The 20929-nt window shown below is 45.8% G+C and overlaps 1 protein-coding gene across 1 annotated transcript in view; it reads right to left on the reverse strand.

The window, feature by feature from the left end:
* FAM135B (family with sequence similarity 135 member B) overlaps positions 1-20929 on the reverse strand; it is a 163038-nt gene that overhangs the window by 16148 nt on the left and 125961 nt on the right. Inside the window, exons 7-11 of the mRNA XM_032610155.1 lie at positions 18896-19049; positions 16782-16831; positions 10159-10314; positions 9131-9204; positions 4774-4928 (exon numbers count right to left, since the gene is read on the reverse strand). Of these exons, the coding sequence (XP_032466046.1) occupies positions 4774-4928; positions 9131-9204; positions 10159-10314; positions 16782-16831; positions 18896-19049 (589 nt within the window). The remainder of the gene's footprint in view (positions 1-4773; positions 4929-9130; positions 9205-10158; positions 10315-16781; positions 16832-18895; positions 19050-20929) is intronic.

A 20929-nucleotide genomic window follows, 5' to 3' on the forward strand; every position in this document is an offset into this window, starting at 1 on the left:
TGTGAGACCTCGGACAGTTAGAAAAAAACAATACGCCTTTTTCCTAGTTGAATACATTTTCTTCTCGGGTGGGCAGGTTCATAGTAACCAGTGGGCCTCACAGCCATAACTCAGAGTAGACTTCTGATATGAAATGGACACATGGGGAAGACAGATTTCTGCTTTCTGATGGGAAACACTGCCAAGCTTGAGCTCCGTAACCAGGGCAATTATCGTACATGGCACTCAGACCACAAGAGGCTCCCAGGTTCGCTTTGGTCTTTATAGCAGGATGGAGGCGCGCCAAAGTGTGACCTTCTTTTTCTTACTTTTCTTGAGGGTAAACTGTTTTTTTCTTGAGGGTAAACTATTAGGTCTCTCATTCTCTCCCCTGGTCTCTTTTCTCTTCTATTTCATTCCCCTCCTCCTTCTTTTATTTTCTTTCTCTCTCTCTCTCTCCCCCTCCCAATATGCATAATTGGGATAAGTGCCTGTAACACAGCTCTTTTGAGAAAGACATATGATAGATTATTCAATTTTCATATACACCAAACACACAAAAAAGGGGACTGGCCTTTTATTTTCTTTAAACAGTATAACTCTTCCGTGCAATTTTAACGATGTTAAATGAACATAATCATTATTAACATTCTCATGGAGTAAACCATTGAGACACTTACTTAAAAACGACATGGAGCTTTTAGACATCATCATCTCATCCTTTGAGTGAAATTTAAGATTGGGTCAAGGATTAGAACAAAGACTGTGAAGAATGAATCTCTTCCTTCCCTGGACATGTTCTTTGCATCTTGAGCCACTGAGCAAATTTCCCTTCCTCTGGGGAACTGTCTCACACCCTACAGCAATTAGACATTCTCTGTTGCAAATTCCTAGTGTCTCCTCTACACACATGTAGTGTAATACATCTACCACCATACCATGGTCCATGTGGGCATGGCTTGCTCCCCCTGGAGAGAAGAGTTTGTGTTTTATAAGTATCTACATCCCCAAGGCTAGCATCCTGGCTACTTCACAGCCAATGAATTGCGTTCATAGAATGAATTGAGAATAGCTCAGAAATGCAGCGGAACAATGACTATTACTCTCATCGACTGTTTGTACCGGTGTGGAAAACACAATTTCAATATTATTTAGTCCTACAAATGGTAGATTGACATATCCTATGTGCAAAGCCCTATGCTGGGCCAAGGTTTAGAGAGAGGGAAAGTGGGGATCAGTTATAATAGTGAACCAGTCTTTGTCTTTATGGGATTTTCAAATTATTGGGAAACAAACATGGTACAGGACAGCTGGCTCTCCTACCAAAACATGTGGGTTGTATGCTGGAAAATTGAGCTTCTTCATAAAAGGAGACAGTGGGTCAGCCTGAGTAGGGAGGATAGTGTGCGCAAAGGCCCAGGAGTCTGGGCCGCACAGTCTGGTCAGGTGTTGGTTGGATCCCACGTGGATGCAGCAAGAGTGAACAGAGGAAGTGGGGGAAGGGCATGAGGTTAGACAGGAAGAAAGAGCCCACAATATGGATGAACTTGAGTGCCTCGTAGGAGTAAGGAGTCTGGTCCTTATATTGCAAGTAACAGGTGGATTAGCGGGTTCTTGAAACAAAAAGGAAAGCTTTATCATAGGCAGTAAAGACAGGACATAGGAAGCCCAGTGAGGAAGTAGACTGTCAAAACAGCTATTTTAATTTCACTACTACAACTACGGGAAAAGTGAGAGAAGCAAAGGATTTGATTCAGAGAGGATGGATTTAGACTCAGATACTAACGGTGTTAGTTGACATGCATTCGTAACTTCCTCTGTGCCAGTGGACGAAACTATCCACTGCTCCCAGTAGCCTATGGAGTAGAAACCACAACCCCTGTTGCCCAATTTCATATAGTTACTAGATGCTGGCAAAAAAAAATTCAAATCCAGGCAATCTGGCCAACTTAAGACCTTAGGAAAACAGCCGAATTGCCTTGGGACAGGAGAGCGAGGGGGTGGGTGAGAGAAGGGATTATAGATTATATAGACAGAATTTGCAAGTTCCTGGTACAGGTTAAGTATTCCAGCCACAGTACTACAGCAGACCACGAAGAAACATTACAATTTTAGTATGAAAACGAAATTCTTTTCTTTCCCTTTTTCCACTACACTAAAAGAATGGAATATAAACCCCAAAACTTCATTGCAAATTATAAAAATTAAGGCCACCAAGCCCTTGAGGAATAAGAAAATAATTCTTTATTCGCTAATACTTTTGCTCCAGGATTAAAGCATCACCAAAGTAAAGTGTAAAACAGCAAGAACCTCAAGAAGAGCTTTGGGAAATAGACTCACAGACATAGAAAACAAACTTAGGGTTACCAGAGGGGAGGAGGAGAGATAAATTAGGAGTTTGGGATTAAAATATACACACTACTATATATAAAATAGATAACCAACAAGGACCTACTGTGTAGCACTGGGAACTACACTCAATATCTTGTAATAACCTATAATGGAAGAAAATGTAAAAAAAGACTATATATATTTACATAGATATGTGTATATATAACTGAATCACTTTGCCGTACACCTGAAACTAACACAACATTGTAAATCAACTACTTCAATAAAATTTTCCAAAAAAAGAATATCTTTGGGGTTTGAGCATGGATATAGGTGACTCTGTAAAAGTAGTTTTGGGGATGGGGATGGATCAGGTGAGAGGCGTGTGAGGGAAGCCTTGGGGAAGTATCCAGGCCTCTGAGAGCAACTGCCTCGGGGTTCTTCCAGGGAGATGTGACCATAAGTGCTGGGGTCCTAGCCTCAGCCGAGTCCCATGTCCAAAGCACATAACAGAAGTTGTAAGGCAATGCCGGTCCTAAAATACTCTGTAGATGTGAACAGCGCGTAGCTTCCAGGGACCTGCGTGGGCAGATGGCCCTAGAAAGACCTCCCCTAACAATGTCTTGCCACTGTGAAACTCTAGGGCAGGGATGTGATGGGCAGTAAAGAGGCTTGTCAGGGAGCCCCAGAAAGGCTGAGATTGACCTTCCAGCTAAAGCTGCAGGAGGGATGGGGCTCAGCTGAAATGAGGTTGGTTTATAAAAAATAAAGCTATGTGATAGTATATATAGCACATGTGAGCTGGGGGACTGAGATGTATACCCACTAGAGTACCTATGAATATGCACGTAAAAGAAGGACCGGAAGGTGATCTGAAGTCTAATAATGAAGTATTAGGGGGTCTGAGAGTGGGTGCTTATTTTAAATATCTTCTCTAACTGTTCAAACTTTCTGTAGTTCAATCATATAACTACAAGGAAGATCAACACATGTACATATGTACACACACACACACACACACACACACACACACACAGTCTCAATCCAATGTTCTGAGCTTTTTTTTTCTTTCAATATATATATATATGCCAAATTTTATTTATTTATTTGTTTATTTATTTTTTACCTTTATTGGAGTATAGTTCATTTACAACGTTGTGTTAGTTTCAGGTGTACAGCACAGTGACTCAGTTATACATATATCCACTGTTTTATTTTTTTGTTTAGATTCTTTTCCTATATAGGCCATTAGGGAGTATTGAGATTGTTTTGAGCAGCTGGTTGGCTGCCATCTCTGGAGCTCACAGGCAGTCAAGCCGTCATACAGAGCGTAGACACTAGATGTCAGGGTACAACCGAAAACGGAATAACATCCTTGGTTTGCAACGTTGCAGTCTTTGGAAGTCACCTAGACTTTTTAAAACATCCTACAAATCTCAGATTGCGGAAACTCTGAAATTTAAGGGGCCCCTCCTTTAATTATGGGCAACCCAATAGAATGGTTTAAAAAATATTTTGCCCAGAGATGACAAGCCGACACGGGCTTTGGCACTGCAGTGACTCGGCTTTGAATGCTGGCTTTTACAAGCTGGGTCATCTTTGATTAACATTTACCCTCTCTGTGCCTCAGTTTTTCTCTGTTAAATAGACTTCTGAGGTTGTTTATAGGGTTAAAGAGATAAAGCTCATAAAACCTCCAGCATAGGGGCTGGCATAGTTTGGTCCTTTAAGGGATCATGGGTCTCTTTCAGCTCTGTCATTTGTACGAACTTGTTGTGTTTCCATGAGCAGGGCTGTGCAGGGGACAGGGAACGGACATTCTCTCTACAGTTTGCACTAGGCTCCTTCCAGTTGATGGATCCGTTCATTAACAAACTCTGTGCAGCCCCAGCAAAACAGATTGCAATCACGCGCACACACACACACACACACACACAAACATGTTACCTCTTCCCCCTGAAGTGAGCTGTTCATCCATTAATCCATATATTTATGTGCCCACCTTCTCAAATACTTTACCTGGCTCGTTCCATAAAGCAAGCACCGCATAGGAATGTCAACCGAATGCCATTTAGGTTCAATCAGAAATGAATTTATATTTGAATTGTACATTTGAGATAAGAAAAGATCTCCATCTGACTCTCAGGGGACTCTGGTGAGGGGGAGAATTTGGTTCCCATGTTACAGGTGAAAACACTAAAGCACTAAATACAATTCCACCCCAGGAGTCCAAAAGGGAGTCTTTACTCTAAGTGTCCTTTGCTTCCATTGCTTTGCCCATTCACGGCAACAAAGTCATTTCCAATAACAAGCTTACCCTTAGCTCTTGCTTCTCCTCTAGGAACTGACAAATACTTCATTGATTTGTTCCCATGGCTGCTGGGAGGTAAACAGAGCAACTGATGGGAACCCAGTGGTAAGCCCTACCCTTGAGGTTCCAAAGCAAAAAAGGAGAAGGCACACCTGTGGCAGGGCAGTCCACGTATCTGTCCTCGAAGATAACGGGCAGAGTGTTCCAGTCGCCGTCAATGTCCAGACACTCTGCGGGGAGCGGGGGCATGGTGGTGAGGTACTCTGAATTCCGGACATCCAGAGACAGCTGGCTGTGGGTCTGGATCCTGGGGAACACAGACCCGATGAGCATTCAAGGAAGATTTAAAGGTTTTAAACTTACTGCTCCATCCCTCTTATCCCAAGACAGCATTCAGAAAATGTTCAGTAGACTCTAACAATTGTCATCTGTCTGTCTCCCCTCCCTTTCTTCCCAGCTACCTACCCAGCCCCCAAAGCCCTAGTCTGCTTTGAATCAGAACTGCTCTCGGTGCTGACATGGATTGTGTGTTTAGGCAAAACCCCAGGGCATTTAGCACATACCAATTAGTAGAATGTAATAAACACCATTCTAGTGGAATGTACGCTGAGTTTCTAAATAGCTAGGACTCGTAAATTCGTGTTTTGGAGGAAACACCTAAATCTATATATACTTTACTCCTATTTCTCTAACTACCTATAGCACTTAGGGTCTTAATCATATTTGGTGGCATTTGAATTCAGAACCATCTAAAATTGCCTTTTTACTGCTTGCTGTGTGGACAACAGGATCCTTGATTAGGGTATCAATTCCCCTAGTTCAGGAGCCATATTTCTGGTTTCCTGCCTATAGGATTTTAAAAGGCCCCTTATTCCTCCTCCATGACCCAGATATCACTCCACGAGTAGTGATATGATTCCAGAATTTGAAATAAATAGTATTCCTAGTTCAAAGGCTGGGCTGGTGGAAAACGTTTACTCCCTTCTCCTCAAGTCCCTGCAAAATGGCAAGAGTTTATTTTTCCCCCACGAAGGGAAAATTATTAACAATCCATCATTTTTCTCCATGCCAGCTCAATCACTCTTGCCCAAGCGAAGATGATGCTCTTATCGGGTTGGTGAGTTTGGGAGAAGAATTGAGCACGCATAGCTTTCTGTCTGTCTGTCTTTCTGTCTCTTTGTCCAACTGCAGACGTTTTTAGAGCAGCCTGACTCTGGAAGTCCCAAACTCACTCTCCAGCCCTTTAGATTATGTGCCCGCAGAGAACAGTTCTGTAGCTGTGGAACGTTGCACAGGCCAGGGCAACTTCTGTAATCCAGCATCCTCAGTAAGAAATATGATGAAGAAGGACATATACGCACATATGCTATTTTATATATGTATATTTAACATAAATATTAAATGTGTGTATTTCATTCACCTCTTATTTCTCAATTGGATTTTAACCTATGAAAGAAAAAGAGAAGCGATTTATTCTCTCCCTCAAGGCCATGAAGGCCGTTGCAAATTCATCATCCTTTGGGCCTCTGTCTGAATATTTAAATGGAACTTTGGTGCAATCAGTTCTGCACTTCTCAGCTCTCATCAATTTTTGGTCCAGTTTTCAGCTTATTAACAAAGTATATTGATTGAACACCAACATGCATAGGATGGTGTGCACAGGGTAGGGAGTAAACCTAGAGGATTGAAACTTGATTCTGGACCTAAAGAACTTATAGAGTCATGAATAAGTTAGGTGGTTAATCAGGTAATTATAATACAACAGGGTAGATGCTGGAGAGTCAGAACTAAGTTATTGTAGGCAGGGAGTTCTCTCTTGCTGGAATGTAGTATACAGACATTGTGAATGTGACCACACACCTCAAACAATGCTTCTCACGTGTTAACAAATAACTGAAAATTCCAGGGCATGTACCCTATGAGCTACCACCTCACACCTGTTAGGATGGCTATTACTGGAACAAACAAGTGTTGGTGAGTATGTGGAGAGGCTGAAACCCTTGTGCCCTGTTGAGGGGAAGGCACAATGGTGCAGCTGCCATAGAAAACAGTATGGAAGTTCCTCAAAAACTTCAAAATAGAGATACCATATGAGCTGGCAATCCCACTTCTGAGTATTTATCCCAAATACTTGAGATCCGTATATTTAAGAGATATTAGCACTCCTACGCACGTAACAGCACTGTTCGTAACAGCCAAGATATGAAAACAAGCTCACTGCCCATGGACAGATGAATGGATAGAGAAAATGTGGGACAACGGAATATTATTCAGCCTTGAAAAAGGAGATTCTGCAAATCTGTGACAACAGGGATGGATTTTGAGACTATTACGCTAATAATGCCAGTCACAGAGGGACAATATACATGAGGCGTCTACACTAGTCAGATTCCTAGAAGCAAAGAGGGGAGGGGTGGTTGCCACGGGTTGGGAGAGGGGAAATGGAGAACTGCTCATCACGGGGCATAAAGTTCCAATGAAGTAAGATGAAGTGTTGGAGCCAGTTCATATTGGCTTGCAATAGCCATGAATCCACATTCAGTGCTAACATATCCCTGGCTTGAAATTGACTACAGAGCATCGACACATGGAAATTGGCAAACACTACAGACTGGAGGTTTTTTTGTTTGTTTTTGCTTTCCTGAGGGCTAGTTGTGAAACATTTATGAGGACCCTGGCCATACCTCTTCTCATAATTTTCTAGGTCCTTACCTTGATGTGTTTTTCTTTACTGATCACTATCTGAAATGATATCATGTACTTCCTGCCTGTCTCTCCACTAGAATGAGTGATCCATGGGGAGAACATCTTTATTCTGTTCCCTGCTGTATCCCCAGCGTCTACGTGAAGAGCAAACATTTGTGTAAGTCATCAGGCATCACCTAAGTCTTTCTGAGCAGAGTCTGCAGCTGCCCCAGGTCAGGTCCTGTGCCTGGATGTTCTCATGTGATCCTCACAACTATTATCCTACCCATTTTAAGGAAACAAAGACTAGGTGAGCTTCAGGGAAAAAAACAAACAGAAAATTAATTCTCTCAAGGATCTGCTGCGAGTAGAGGAGCAGGATTTTGAACCCAGGTCTCCCGGATACCATATCATCTGCACTTTGTACAAGTGGTTGTCATTCCAACAAAACTCTTCCAGGATGCTAGCTGCCTATGTGTCTGTCACCTCCTTGTGTGTCCACACTCCTTGGGAATGCAGCCAGGGCCTGGCAGTCTGAGGTTTACATATCGTTGTGGTGATTTGGAATTAGATGTCCTGCAGTGGTCTTGAATTGCAGTGCTTTGCTCAGTGGTCCTCAAAGTGATTCTTACATTTGCCAAATTAACTCTCCCAATTTTCATTTTAAAAAATACAGTTGGTTCTAGCAGGGGGCTGGACTGAATGATGAATGCATGAGTGAGTGACTCTAGATATTTCTAGAAAAGCCATTTTAACATGAGATATGTTTTCCTTGGTGCCCCTCTCAATTTCAGAATCCATGAGGCAAACTTCAACATTGCTGTAACTTTCCAACTAGAATTAAGTGTGGGGAGAAAATAAGGTTATAAAGATGAAGGTGAAAAGATCTTCGGGTCTGTCCTAAGTGATGGATGGATTTCAAGTGTTTCTCCTGCTGGATTTACTATAGCATCTCAAACATTATTCCATCCACATTTAGTTTGGAGGCAAACGTACTATTCAGAAACCCAAAGAAATGCTTGGACTTGTGTAGCCATGGCCAGACATCTTGGAGGAAGCACTGATTGTGCCCACAAGGGAAATCTACAATGAGAGACAATGACCTCATCTTACGTCAACCCTTCGACTTTTCTGAATTTTTTTTTTTTTTCAGTACGCAGGCCTCTCACTGCTGTGGCCCCACCCATTGCGGAGCACAGGCTCCGGACGCGCAGGCTCAGCGGCCATGGCTCACGGGCCCAGCCGCTCCGCGGCATGTGGGATCTTCCCGGACCGGGGCACGAATCCGTGTCCCCTGCATCGGCAGGCGGACTCTCAACCGCTGCGCCACCAGGGAAGCCCCTTTCTGAATATTTTTAAAATTTTTCTGGAGGAAATCAAACTTAGATTTTCATCTGTCCTCCTAATTAGGTAGTTCAGCCTTAATTCTTATGCTAAATGCATTTCATAGCTGCCGCAGAGTCTCAGGTGGACTTTTTTTTTCTGACATTGCTTGTGCCCACACCACCTGCTTCTAATTCATTTTGCAAAGAGGACTCAACACAGATGTCTTCAGGGACCTAGGAAGTCTTGATTCTGTCTACAGAACCATAAGGATACTCAACAACAACAAAATACTTTGTCTATTGATCTTCTCTGACACCTGCCAGCTCCTGCCTCTGCAATTTGTCTGACTCTTTTGCCTTCAGAGAAAATTCACCTGAATGTGCAGAGGTGGGCAGACTTCTCTCCTTCATGATTGGAGATGAAGGGAAGAAATAACTTTGAACAAGAATGTCCTTGGCGCTCAGGGTTCACGATGTGGGCATGCAACTGGTTACTTACAGATTTTCCTGAAAGGTCAAGACTGCAAGTTTTTGGTGCTCCATATAAAAGAAGGCCTCGGAAAACCTTCGGACCTGAGGAATAAAATAGTATAAACAAAATAACTCACTGGGTGGGTTTGGCCTTCACTTTTTTTTTTTTTTAATTATTTACTTATTTATTTTGGGCCACACCATGCAGCACGTGGGATCTTAGTTCCCGACCAGGGATCGAACCCGTGCCACCTACAGTGGAAGCGCAGAGTCTTAACCACTGGACCACCAGGGAAGTCCCTAGCCTTGACTTTTTAAAAAGAAATTAAGGCTCAACGAGGGAAGTAACATATATTAATATCAGGGAGAGCTCAGCCCACAACCCAGAGGTTCTGAAACACTAGTATTTCTACCCACCCCCAGCTGCCCTCTCTATTTCTGGTTCTTAGCACAAACCTGATTTATGGACACAATTGAATGCATGTTTATGAATCTGCTCTTGGCTTGCGTTCTGTCGTTTGTACATTTGGGCCTTATTTCTTCTACTAGAATATGCGACCCTTGAAAACAGAGGCCATAGATAAATGCAGATGAAACAGAATGTCCAAAGCTAGTCACCCAAGTGTGTCCTCTGAGCGCTTTGTAGACTTAGCTATTTGGTCCTCTTGCCGGAAATGAGAAGACCAACATCTTTTATTATGCGTTGGTACCCACCACTGCGCACTCAAGCTGGGGGCAAAAAATGCACTAGGAACAATGGAGTAGATGTGAAGACACTTCTTTGAAACACTATCAAAGCACTTCGTCATATCCCTGAGATTGGTTTGCTATCACTTGGTAGCCAAGGAAGGTATTTTCTGAATAGTAGACCAAAGATGTGAAAGCCGAAGGAAGTTCATAAAGTTTCACTGCTGGTTCATGGTGGAGAAGGGCTAGTACTTGGGTCTACGGAAGTCAATCCCGACTTTTATTCTGCCCAGTGAGCCAACTGTCGTAAAGCTTCCTTGAGAGATCACTGGTGCATGATTAGTGAATTGATACCATTTAACCCCTTACCCGCAAGGTGTGATGCTCCTGGGTGAGATAAGCGGTCACTTGGGAGTGTAATGTCACCGTGTCCAGGAACTGGGTCCACAGAGCCATCAGGTGGGAGGCCAGCTGGGCAAGATCCTTACTTATCTGCTCAGCTATCTTCTCTGGGTTATTCAACATCTGGGGAGGCAAAAGGGTGGCAGTAAAGGACCTCTGCTCCATGAAGCTACTGCCGTCTTCCTCCTGAAGTCTTTACTGGCTTCTCTGCTTTAAACGAATCCCTCTCCTTTCTCTGGACTCTCTTCTGCATCCTATTACGTTCTGAACTCACTACTCGACGATCATGATAGCTTCCACTTATTAATATCTACTAGTTGGCAGGTAGAACACTAGGTGTTTTTATATGCCCTCTCCTATTTAATCCCCACAATGAACCTTTGGTAAAGTTACTGTAGCCATCATTTTATACAAAAATTAAATGAGAGAGGATGAAATAGCACACCCAAGGTCACACAGAGCTGAGATTCAACTGTAAGACCATCTCACCACAAAGCCGTGGCACTACACTGACGTTACAGAGTAGGCGTCGTAAAACATCTCCCGAGAAACAATAAAGTCTTTATAACCTCACGGCATCTGACTTGCTAGGAGATTTCCACATGGCCGTGCTCAGTAGACCTGTCACCATCTTCCCCCCAACACTCCAAATTTCTTAAGGAGGACCCCAGGTTGTCTTAACGAAAGCTTGAAGGACCCAGCCTACAGAGGTCCGGAGCCCTTGGGGGAAATTTTGGCTAGCTTCAGTTTAGAACTACGAGAGCCGTCTGCCTGCGGGTAACTTTCATTGTGGAGAGCTGAGAAGAGAGATCACTGATCTCTGAGGACAGCCAGAGAACCAGTGGTCCAAGCCTAACGCTGAATTCTACGCTTCATCACTTACCCACCAAGAATTTAACGTGCATCTCCCATATCCCAGGCACGTGTTTAGAATACGTGGGAGCACAGAGATGAATTAGAGAGTGTCTCTTGGGACTTCCTTGGCGGTCCAGTGGTTAAGACTCGGCACTCCCAATGCAGGGGGCCCGGGTTCGATCCCTGGTCGGGGAACTAAGATTCTGCATGCCACAGGGCGCGGCAAATAAACAAAGTGAAGTTCAGTAAGTGTATTCAAAAGATAAGGAGTGTCTCTGCCTGCAGAGAGCCTCATTCACCAGAGGAGATAGGAACGTGGGTTAACCCTGAGGAGTATAGCCAATATTTTATAACTTTAAATTTAGTATAATCTGTAAAAATATCAAATACTATGCTGTATATCTGAAACTAATATATTGTAAATCAACTGTATTTCAATAAAAATAGGTTTACACCATCCCTATCCTTAATATGCTTAAAAAGTCAACTTAAGAACACTGAAAAAAAAAAAGAGTGGTGGGCATGTGTCTGTCTTGGAAGACGCAGCAGGACACATAACCATTGCTGTTTCAAACCCATCTCTGAGCTCCTTCTTTGCCATGTGCCTCAGTTTCTTCATCTGCAAAATGAGTGTGCAAAGCAAATAACCCTTTATTGGGTGTAACAATGTATGGGGAGACTAAGTTCAAAGCCTCGCTTGAAACGCTGAAAGTTCCCTTCACTCTTCTTAGACTAAAGGCTGATGCTAGTATAAGGCATGCTGGGTGGAGCAAAGCATCTGAGAGTAAGAAAAACAGAGAAGGGCTTCCCTGGTGGCGCAGTGGTTGGGAGTCCACCTGCCGATGCAGGGGACACGGGTTCGTGCCCCGGTCCGGGAGGATCCCACATGCCGCAGGGCGGCTGGGCCCGTGAGCCATGGCCGCTGAGCCTGCGCATCCGGGGCCTGTGCTCCGCAACGGGAGAGGCCACAGCAGTGAGGCCTGCGTACCGGAAAAAAAAAAAAAAAAAGAAAAACAGAGAAGAAGGAATTTGACACTCTGTAGGGCTCTTTAATTGTTGGGTATTGCAGCTTTGTAATTAATGACTAGCTTCCGGGTACAAGGCATCATTCACCTGTAGCATCTCTAAGCTGCTTCTTCCAAGAGGAAAGATCAGTCTTTGGTGACAACACAAGCTACAAAACTCCAAAACGAGAGAATGACCCTGTCTTCTGATGGAAGCACTGTTTCCATCACTGGCTCTGTTGGGAGACAGGGACCAAACATGGAACGTCCACTCTTGGTTCAGTCCCATAATCCATGGCCCAAAGTGTTAAGAGGCAGAAAAGGAAGGATTGGGTTGGAGAGAGTCGGGGATGTGACTGGCCACTGGAAAACCTCGAGGCTGGAGAGTAAGGCTTTTAGATGGTCTATTAGTGGCTTATCTTTACATTCTCCAACACGTTACCCTCACTAACAGACGCCACGCTTCTGCATCAGCACCGGACACCTTTCTGCCCCGACAACGTTCCCGGCCTTCCCTCTGGCGCAGTGCTGCCCATGGCTCCGGCCACACCAACCTGAACACACAGCTCTTTCCAAGCACCAGGGCCTTGATCGGGCTGCACGTTCTCCTTGGAATGCCTACTGCCTCTTCCAATCTCCTTTCTCCCTCTCTTCACCACTTCGGACTTGTCTGTTCTCCACCAGGTAACTGTTTCAGAAGCCCGTGCAGTCACTCTTGTTCCTAATGGTTCTTTCAGAATTTCTCCCGTGTGCCACGTGTAAGCCTAGCCTCCCTTCTCCTTGCGGTCTACTTGACCTTGCACAGACTATTCTCATGGTACCACTTGCCATATGGTGCTTTGGTACCCTCCTTTGCCTGCACCCCAAGCTTTAGCCTTCTCAATATTCTCGGTACCTATACCGTGGCTGATGGATGATGGAAACTGGATAACTCTTTATTGAGTCAGCTGGTGACTTGGCATCAGTGAGAGGCACCCGTGCCTTAGGAACTGGACTTCCTTTACTGGCCTTCTCGCCCTGATACCCACGGCTCTCCCCACTGTCCACTCCAGCAATTCTGGCAAACACAGCATGAATTCTGAGCTCAGCCCCCAGAGAGGAAAGGAAAAGCCATTCATTAAATGTGTCTAAGGGAGCATTATTTTCTCCCCCGAGTTGATGACAGCAATGGTTCCAGATAAGATTGAGGAAGCTTCTAATTAAGCCACAAGAGGACTTTCCTGCTCTCACAGAGGCCTGGGCCTGTTCAGGTACAGATGATGGGTGTGGAAGGGTCTCTCTGGCAAGAAAACGAGAAGCCCTTCACGCTGACAAGGAGGCAGTCTGGACCCAGTGCCATTTCAGGTGAAGCTCCTGAAAAATATACAGCTCCCCCCCCCCCCCGCCGTGCTTTTCACCTGGGTCTAGCCACGCTCCTTGGCTCATTTACTCACCACCTCCGCCCCTTGCTCTGTTTACTGAAGTCTGAGCTTGGAGTATGCTGAGCTCTGGGAAGCCAAAGATAAATATGTCCAGTCCTGGAAGGGGCACATGGTCCAGTTACAGCTATTTATTTCGATAGTTAGACCTACAAAGTACTATGAAAGAGACAGGTCCTGAGTGCTGTGAAAGGGTCATGGAAGGCTTCCCGGAGGAGGTGATGCCTGCATTGTGTCTTCAAGGTAAGCAGGTGTCAGGTGGAGAAAAGCCTGCTTTACACACCCTGAGCTACCGCGTTCTCTCACCATGGGCCTTACTCCTGGCTGCACACTCAATCACTGGGAGACCGTAAAGCGTTTGGGCCCATCCCTGAGGGTAGGACTCAGACACCAGGATTTTTCCATTGCTGTCTGGTAGACACTCAACATGATCTGAACCTGTCTGCTGTACCAAAGCACGTGGCTGAGTTTCATTAGAACCTTTTCACCTGTTACGGAGAGCACAAGCCATCCCTTTTCTAACCAGGCTGCACAGCAGGAATCCTGACCATGGGCTCCAATCACATTTCCAGCCCAGACCCCCAAAACGGGCTTCAAAGGCTCCCTCTGCAGCCGTCCTGGGCCCCGAGCACCCATGGTGCTTCCGTCAGGCCGAGTCTCACCCTGGCTTTGCATGGTTGTTCCCTCCCCGCCTCACTCCTAATGCCACCTACAGCCTCCGGTGCTCACACAGGCCCCTCGTCTTACACTTCCCGGTCCAGCACCAATGCTATTGAGAGCTCCCGCCTCCTGTGTGAACAAATCTGTTTCACCCCAGGCTGTTAGTCCTGGGGAGCTCTCTGCCATCTCTGTTGTATTCCCAACAAATGGCAGAGTAGCTGGCACACCGTAGGTGCTTAAGAAACGTGTATAAGATTCACACAGAGTAAAGGTGCAGATGAACTACTCCATGAGTGTAGAGCTCTATGTTTTCAAATTGTCTTAAACCACCTGAAACAGTTTCCACTATCCAATCCATCCTTGAGATGGATGCTTTTGTGACCATGTGCTTGGTTGACCACTAGGTGGCGATGTCCTGCCTCTAAAAGTTCTGTGGGCTGTGAATGTGCCTTTTGGGGAGGCGCGGGGGGGGGGGGGGGGGGGGGGGCGGGGGGCAGGGAGGAAGCTTTGTTTCTTTCACTCCCAGCACCAGGCCAGCCCTTTAAAAAACCGCAGACCAGGCTGTGCTCCTCCCAGACTCCCCCTTTCCCTCCGTGTCACCCAGCTGCATCCCTGCAGCAGTCAGCTAATTTGGTTGCTTTGTACCAAATAAAGCCTGAGGCAACACTGTCACTCAAAACCAGGGGCCTTTTCCCTGCAGTTTGGGGGCCGGTACCAAAGGAAGCAGGGAACCCGCTGCGTTTTCATGAAATATATCTAAGAACTCATTGGTAGCCTGAGCTGCGGCCTGAACCACTGCAGGGACCAGATGCATCAATATGGCGGTGGCTCGCAGATGGCCTTGGGTTCAGGCCCCCGGCCCATCCCTTAGTGGCTCAGGGACCATGATGCTCCTCTCTGTCTGCTTGTGGCCAAACGCATGGGGACATATCCACGTCTCCCCCTGCACTCGCAGGCTGCAGTGGGGGGACCCCTGGTGCATTTGTACGTTTCAGGGGTACAGCATAACGATACATGTACATACTGCGACATGACGGCCACAATAAGGTTACTTAATACACCTATCACCTCACATAGTTACAATTTTCTTTTTCTTGTGATGAGAACTTTTAGGATCTACTCTCTTGGTAAATTTAAAATATATAATACAGTATTGTTAACTATAATCACCATGCTGTATCCCCAGAACTTACTTATAACTGGAGGCTTATACCTTTTGACCACCTCCCCCCATTTCCCTCACCTCCCCCCATCGCCCCTGGCAATCACCAATATGGTCTCTGTTTCTATGAGCTTTTTTTTTGTTTTTAGATTCCACATATAAGTGAGATAATACAGTATTTGTCTTTCTCTGAATGACTTATTTCACTTAGCGTCATGCCCTCAAGGTTCATCCATGTTGTCACAAATGGCAAGATTCCCTTCTTTTTGATGGCTGTATACTATACCACTGCGTACAGACACACTGCGTTTTCTTTACGCCTTTGGGTGGACACTCAGGTTTCTTCCATGTCTTGGCTATTGTATATAATGCTACAATGGACATGGGGGTGCAGACACCTCTTCAAGATAGCGATTTCATTTCCTTCAAATAAATACCCAGAACTGGGATTGCTAGATCGTATGGTAGTTCTATTTTTTAATTTTTTGAGGAGCCTCCATACTGTTCTCCACAGTGGCTGCACGGATTTTCATTCCCACCAACAGTGCACGAGGGTTCCCTTTTCCCCACACCCTCGCCAGCACTTACCCCTTGTCTTTTTGATGAGAGCTATTTAACAGGTGTGAGATGCTATCTCATTGTGGTTTTGATTCATCTGGGGAACTTGTAATGAAAATGCAAATCCCTGAGCTCTACTCCCATCTACTCTGTTTCAACCAGTTTAGATGGGACCCAGGCCAGGGTGCGTCTAAAGTCCAAATGTGTTTCTACTGAGAGGCCAGGGATGAGAAACAGTGGTTTTAGAAGACAGAAACGTCAGTTTGCAATGAGACAGTCTCATGAGTCCTGCTCTGAGCATGGATTAGCTGTGTCACCGACCCTGAGCTACACACTCCTTTCCATCTCATCTGACTCTCGTTACATGAGGATAGCAGTGCTCACCCAGACCATCCAACGCAATGGGATGTGAAAGTGTTCCAGAGATTGTAAATAACAGAACAGCATGCATTTGCCAAGTACTCACTAAGCACATACTCTTAATACGTGATTGATGAACTTTTGGCAAACGCAAAGCACTGTTTTCAAAGTCATCATCTTAATGGCAGCTGGCCTCCTGCCACGTGTGAGCCACCTGAGCACAGGTGCAAGGTTTCTGTCACCCTCCGTGAGAAGCACATAGCCCGCAGTCAATAAACGTTTGTTAGATGCATGGTTAATAGACAAATAAAAAGTGTGAACGTCAGGGAAACCAAGACCTGTCAACCCGTTTGGTGTTTTTCAAAATATCTAGCACATGGCCAGGCACACGACAGGTGTCTAAGAGACACAATGATTTAGAGCAGTGGACGGAAGAGTATTTCTTCAGTTTAAGATCTAACGTTAGGTAACCAGTCGTGTCTTCTCATCTCTGATTTCTACACCAAGTAAGCAACTATGTTTGCCCCACATAACTACTGCCCTTCAGAACTAAGGAGTCAGTTTCCTAATTACCTGTAGCTCTGAGCACAGCTGAGAGAGTGTCTCTTCAACAGCAAGTGACTCTAGGAAAGAAAAAAAAAACCCACACAATTAAATGGACACACACTGAAATGCAGAATTTGTTAACGGAATGAACGGAGCACAGATTTCAAGTCGGCATTGACGTCACAGAAAAAAATACAGCTTCTGTGGACTTTCCTTCTCTATTCTGTCTAAAGGGTCCTGTTTATAAAGAGGGTGATTTGGAGCCATGTGTTGACGCTAGATAAAGGTCAACATTGTTCCATGGATGCATTTCTGAGAAACAGGAGAGCCCCACGTTCACTTTGTGTGGTCCACATTCTGTTGTGCTTTTGCGGGTACGTAGCACGTGCAGGCACGCACACGTACACACACGTCTGTGTGACACATCTAGGACCTGGATCTGTATGTCCTTCATACAGGTGGATGTTCAGAAGTCCAGGGAAGTGGGGTAGCAGAGCTAAGAGCACTGCTCAGCGCCACCAACTCGTCCCAGTCTTCCACACCGACTACAGAGAAGCCCGCAACCCCGCCGTCTTATAGCTTGAGCGGGGTGGACTCTGGCCACTTGTGGTTTCCCGGTCGCAGCTGTGCCTGTGTTTGAACTTTCCCCTAGTTCCATGAGGCTGTGGTCAGACCTTGCACGTGGCCGACGCTCACGGATGAGCACATGCTGCCCGTCCAGCAGCTGTCCTCAGCTCTGTGAGCCCCATGAGGCATAATGCACTTTTATCACTGATCATGGCTGTGCACTTGGGGTCTGGCACAGTGCCTGGTACACAGTAAACATTCAACAAAAATATGGTGAGTGAGTGAATGAACAAATAAATTCAGTTCCTTTGGGTTAAAAAAAAAAAAAAAAAAGTTGAAGCAAGAAGCCAACTGCTAAGACACTGTTTTCATTCTACCCCTGAGCTAAACTGGCTCTGAACTGTGTGGGTCTCCTGTGAGTGCACCTGACCTGAAAAATTTCAACTCCAAGATCACGTGCTTCAAAGAGGGCATTAGAGCTGACAAAGCCAGATGGTAAGACGGCACCAGAAATCCATGCAACAACTACAACGTTGCCCCTACTCCTTCATCCTGTGCGCCAAGCACTGTGTGTGAGGGATCTGGGGGTCTTCTGCCCTCCAAGACCCCCAGTCTAGCGGGGAAGAGAAACATGCAAATAAACGATTGCTGTGTGGTGTGTTCAGTGTAGTAACGGATAATGCACAAGGCCATCAATACTGCCAGGGCATGGCTATCTCCACAAGGAAGGTCTCAGGGTGCAGGGAGGGAAGTTGAGGTTCCTTCCCGGCAGGATTGTTACTACCCTTGACTACCAGGCTAAGGACCTGGCTTCTGTTCTAGGGTCAAAGGGCCTCATTAGAAGACTTTGAGCAAAACCACAACCCGCCACCTGCCGTAAATGAGTGTGACCCGATATAAAGACTCTGCCCCGGGCATCACTGAAGAATCTCTGTGCTCCTGCCTTGTTGTGCCACACACTGTGACCCTGAGCAGTCATTTCACCTCTCTGAGCTTCAGTTCCACCATCTGTCAATCAAGAGGGATGAGGCCCAATGACCATGATGTCTGATGATGGACAAGAAGCGATCCACCCCCAGAAAACCAAAACCAAATATGGTGACTACTGAGAGCTTGCTAATGTCATCCAGATGACATATATATATATGTAGAAATACCTACATATATAAATGTAGGACTGTTTTATACTCTTGGAAGTTGCAATACAGTAACTACAGCCTAATTAAGAAAAAGGCTGTAAACAGGCATTTTCCCTTAGACAGCAACTCCACATTATGTACCCATAGCACCAGGTGGGTAGTAGGTGTTTAATAAATGCTTTGTGGATGAATGAATGAGTAAATGAATGTGACTCGGGGTGCTTGCGTCCTTTCTCCCTGCATTGGCACGTCCAAGATTTTCTCCGGCTAGAGTGATGTCGAATACAAAAAAAAAAAAAAAAAAAAAAAAAATCTGAAACGGTGCTTGCTACTGTGACATTTACAAAAGCACGCTGAGTTTTCTCGAGCCCCAGTCCAAAAGAGGAAGTTCGGTCGGCTGCTGGGGTGAGTTTTCCCCTGTGCCCAGCCCCTTACCCAGCTCCATGCGTGGCAGCTCAGGGATGTCCCTCATGATGGTCAGGAAGTAGGCACGGAGTCCCCGGTAGGCGTGTAAGAGCAGGAAGCACACGTCCCGGTGCCACTTGTAAGCATGCTGCATGCAGTTGTCAGAGGGCACGTAGAAGCTCCCCTGCAGGGGAAAACAGAAATGCAAGCTGACGGCTATCCCACGCGGCCAGGTCCTGAGCAAAACTGGGAAGCGCTTCAAGATGCCAACAGAAGAGTTGGAATGTCTTCCCTCTCCCTCTGTAGGGGGAAACCACTGAAACTGGCCAAGCCTCTATCTTACTGTGTTCAAATTAAAATAATAGTAGTAATAATAATATTAGATGATGGTGATGATGAGGACACAGACCTCGCAGGTTTGGGGCAACTGAATGTCACCCACATACAAGCCTCCTTCTCTTGCCACTGTAAGAAGAAGCCATGGGACAGACTGAGGTGGGCTCCTTTTCACAGGGAGATGAGGCATTTAGAAAGACCTTTGTATTGATGGAGGAATAGCACATGGTGCTGAGAAGGAGAAAAATGCTTTGCTGTAAAACAGGAAGCAGTTGTGAGTTGCAGTTCTCAGTATTGAAAGTGTAAGAGACTGTGTGAGAATGCTCTGTACATTCTACTGTGTTGGTAGCTGTAGGACGCATTACAGCCGTAGACTTCCACACACGTCATTTGTCTGATGAGGAGAAGATGCTTAAGTCTACAGTTTACTTGGAGGCCCAGACACGGTGGAAAAGAAGGACCAGGACAGTCCTGACTTCCTTGCAGCCTCCCTAGAGAAGGATGGCTTGGGGTGAATTTCAGGAAGGATTTGTTTTAAGAACAGAAGAAGGAAATCTCACCAGGATGGGTTTGGGCAGAAAAAGGGAGGCACTGAGTAGTAAGCTTGAGAATTCCGTGGACGTAGGAATCTATTGCTCACGTGGATAAGAGGAGCGCAAGCAAATGTCTGTTCATGATCCATCCAGGGCTTCCTAGCCTGTCCTGCTGGGAGAAGCGCCAGGTGCAGTGCTGGTGGAATCGCATCCTCTCGGTTTCTGTGAGTTGACTTGCATAGTTGTCGATGCGGCAGCCTCTTGTTTCCTTTCTTCTTTGCTGCCATCTAAGAGGGTTGAGTTGGTCCACTGGGGTAGGGACAGGTCTGATAAGGGTCAGGAGCCACCTGAACTCCATCTGTACCCCCAGTGGTGCCATGAAGGCAGACAATGGTGGGTATAATTATATTTGCTCTCATCATGATAGTACAAATTAGGAAACCTGGATGGAGGTCTCAGGTCTGCCGTCACCTCACTCTGAGATGGTCTTAGATTCGTTCCCTGGGAGAAAGACTGCAAGACAGAGATTGGCCTGCAGGAAGGTCATGGCGTGTGCTCTCGGGAGCAACGGCCATGGGAGAGTAGGGTGGGGCAGAGGGAGGAGGTACACTGCACTGTCATGCAGGCACAGGGACCTCAGTCGATCCCAGGGGGAGCTCTGGACCTGCAGCTGTCTGGCCTTGAGACGGGGGCCAGGTCTTTGTACCCATGCACTGACTGTCACTGGGCATGGGTTACCTCGGGGAAGAGGTGTGACCTTGGTCGGCAGCTCTCCCAGACAGGGCAATTTCCAGAGAGGGACTTGGCCATATGCAGTTGGCCACCATCACCCTTGGTAGAATGAGGAAGGAGTGATTCAGGCGTGAAGATAGAAACTGGGCACCACAGAACTCCCCGGACAAAGTCTCAACTGCATCCTTCACTCCCCAGTGCCTCAAATTAAACCTGGCTTTACGTTATGAGGTCCCTTCTGATTTGAACATAACAGAGACGTTCAACGAGCTTTGTCATAAAAAGACTTTTCCGTTTCATAAGCAGGAAATTCAGTCAGGACATCTGTGGTTGCCAGACACTCAGGGTAACTTGCATATTCCCATTTCTCATCTTTCCTATTAAGATCAGAAGTCAGTACAGTAGTAGGAAGACCAGCAAAGCTTGTGCATAGCAGGGTGTGTGTGTTGGACTCCCCAGGTCT

This window comes from Phocoena sinus, chromosome 17 (genome assembly GCF_008692025.1).
Source record: "Phocoena sinus isolate mPhoSin1 chromosome 17, mPhoSin1.pri, whole genome shotgun sequence".
Classification (NCBI taxonomy): Eukaryota; Metazoa; Chordata; class Mammalia; order Artiodactyla; family Phocoenidae; genus Phocoena; species Phocoena sinus.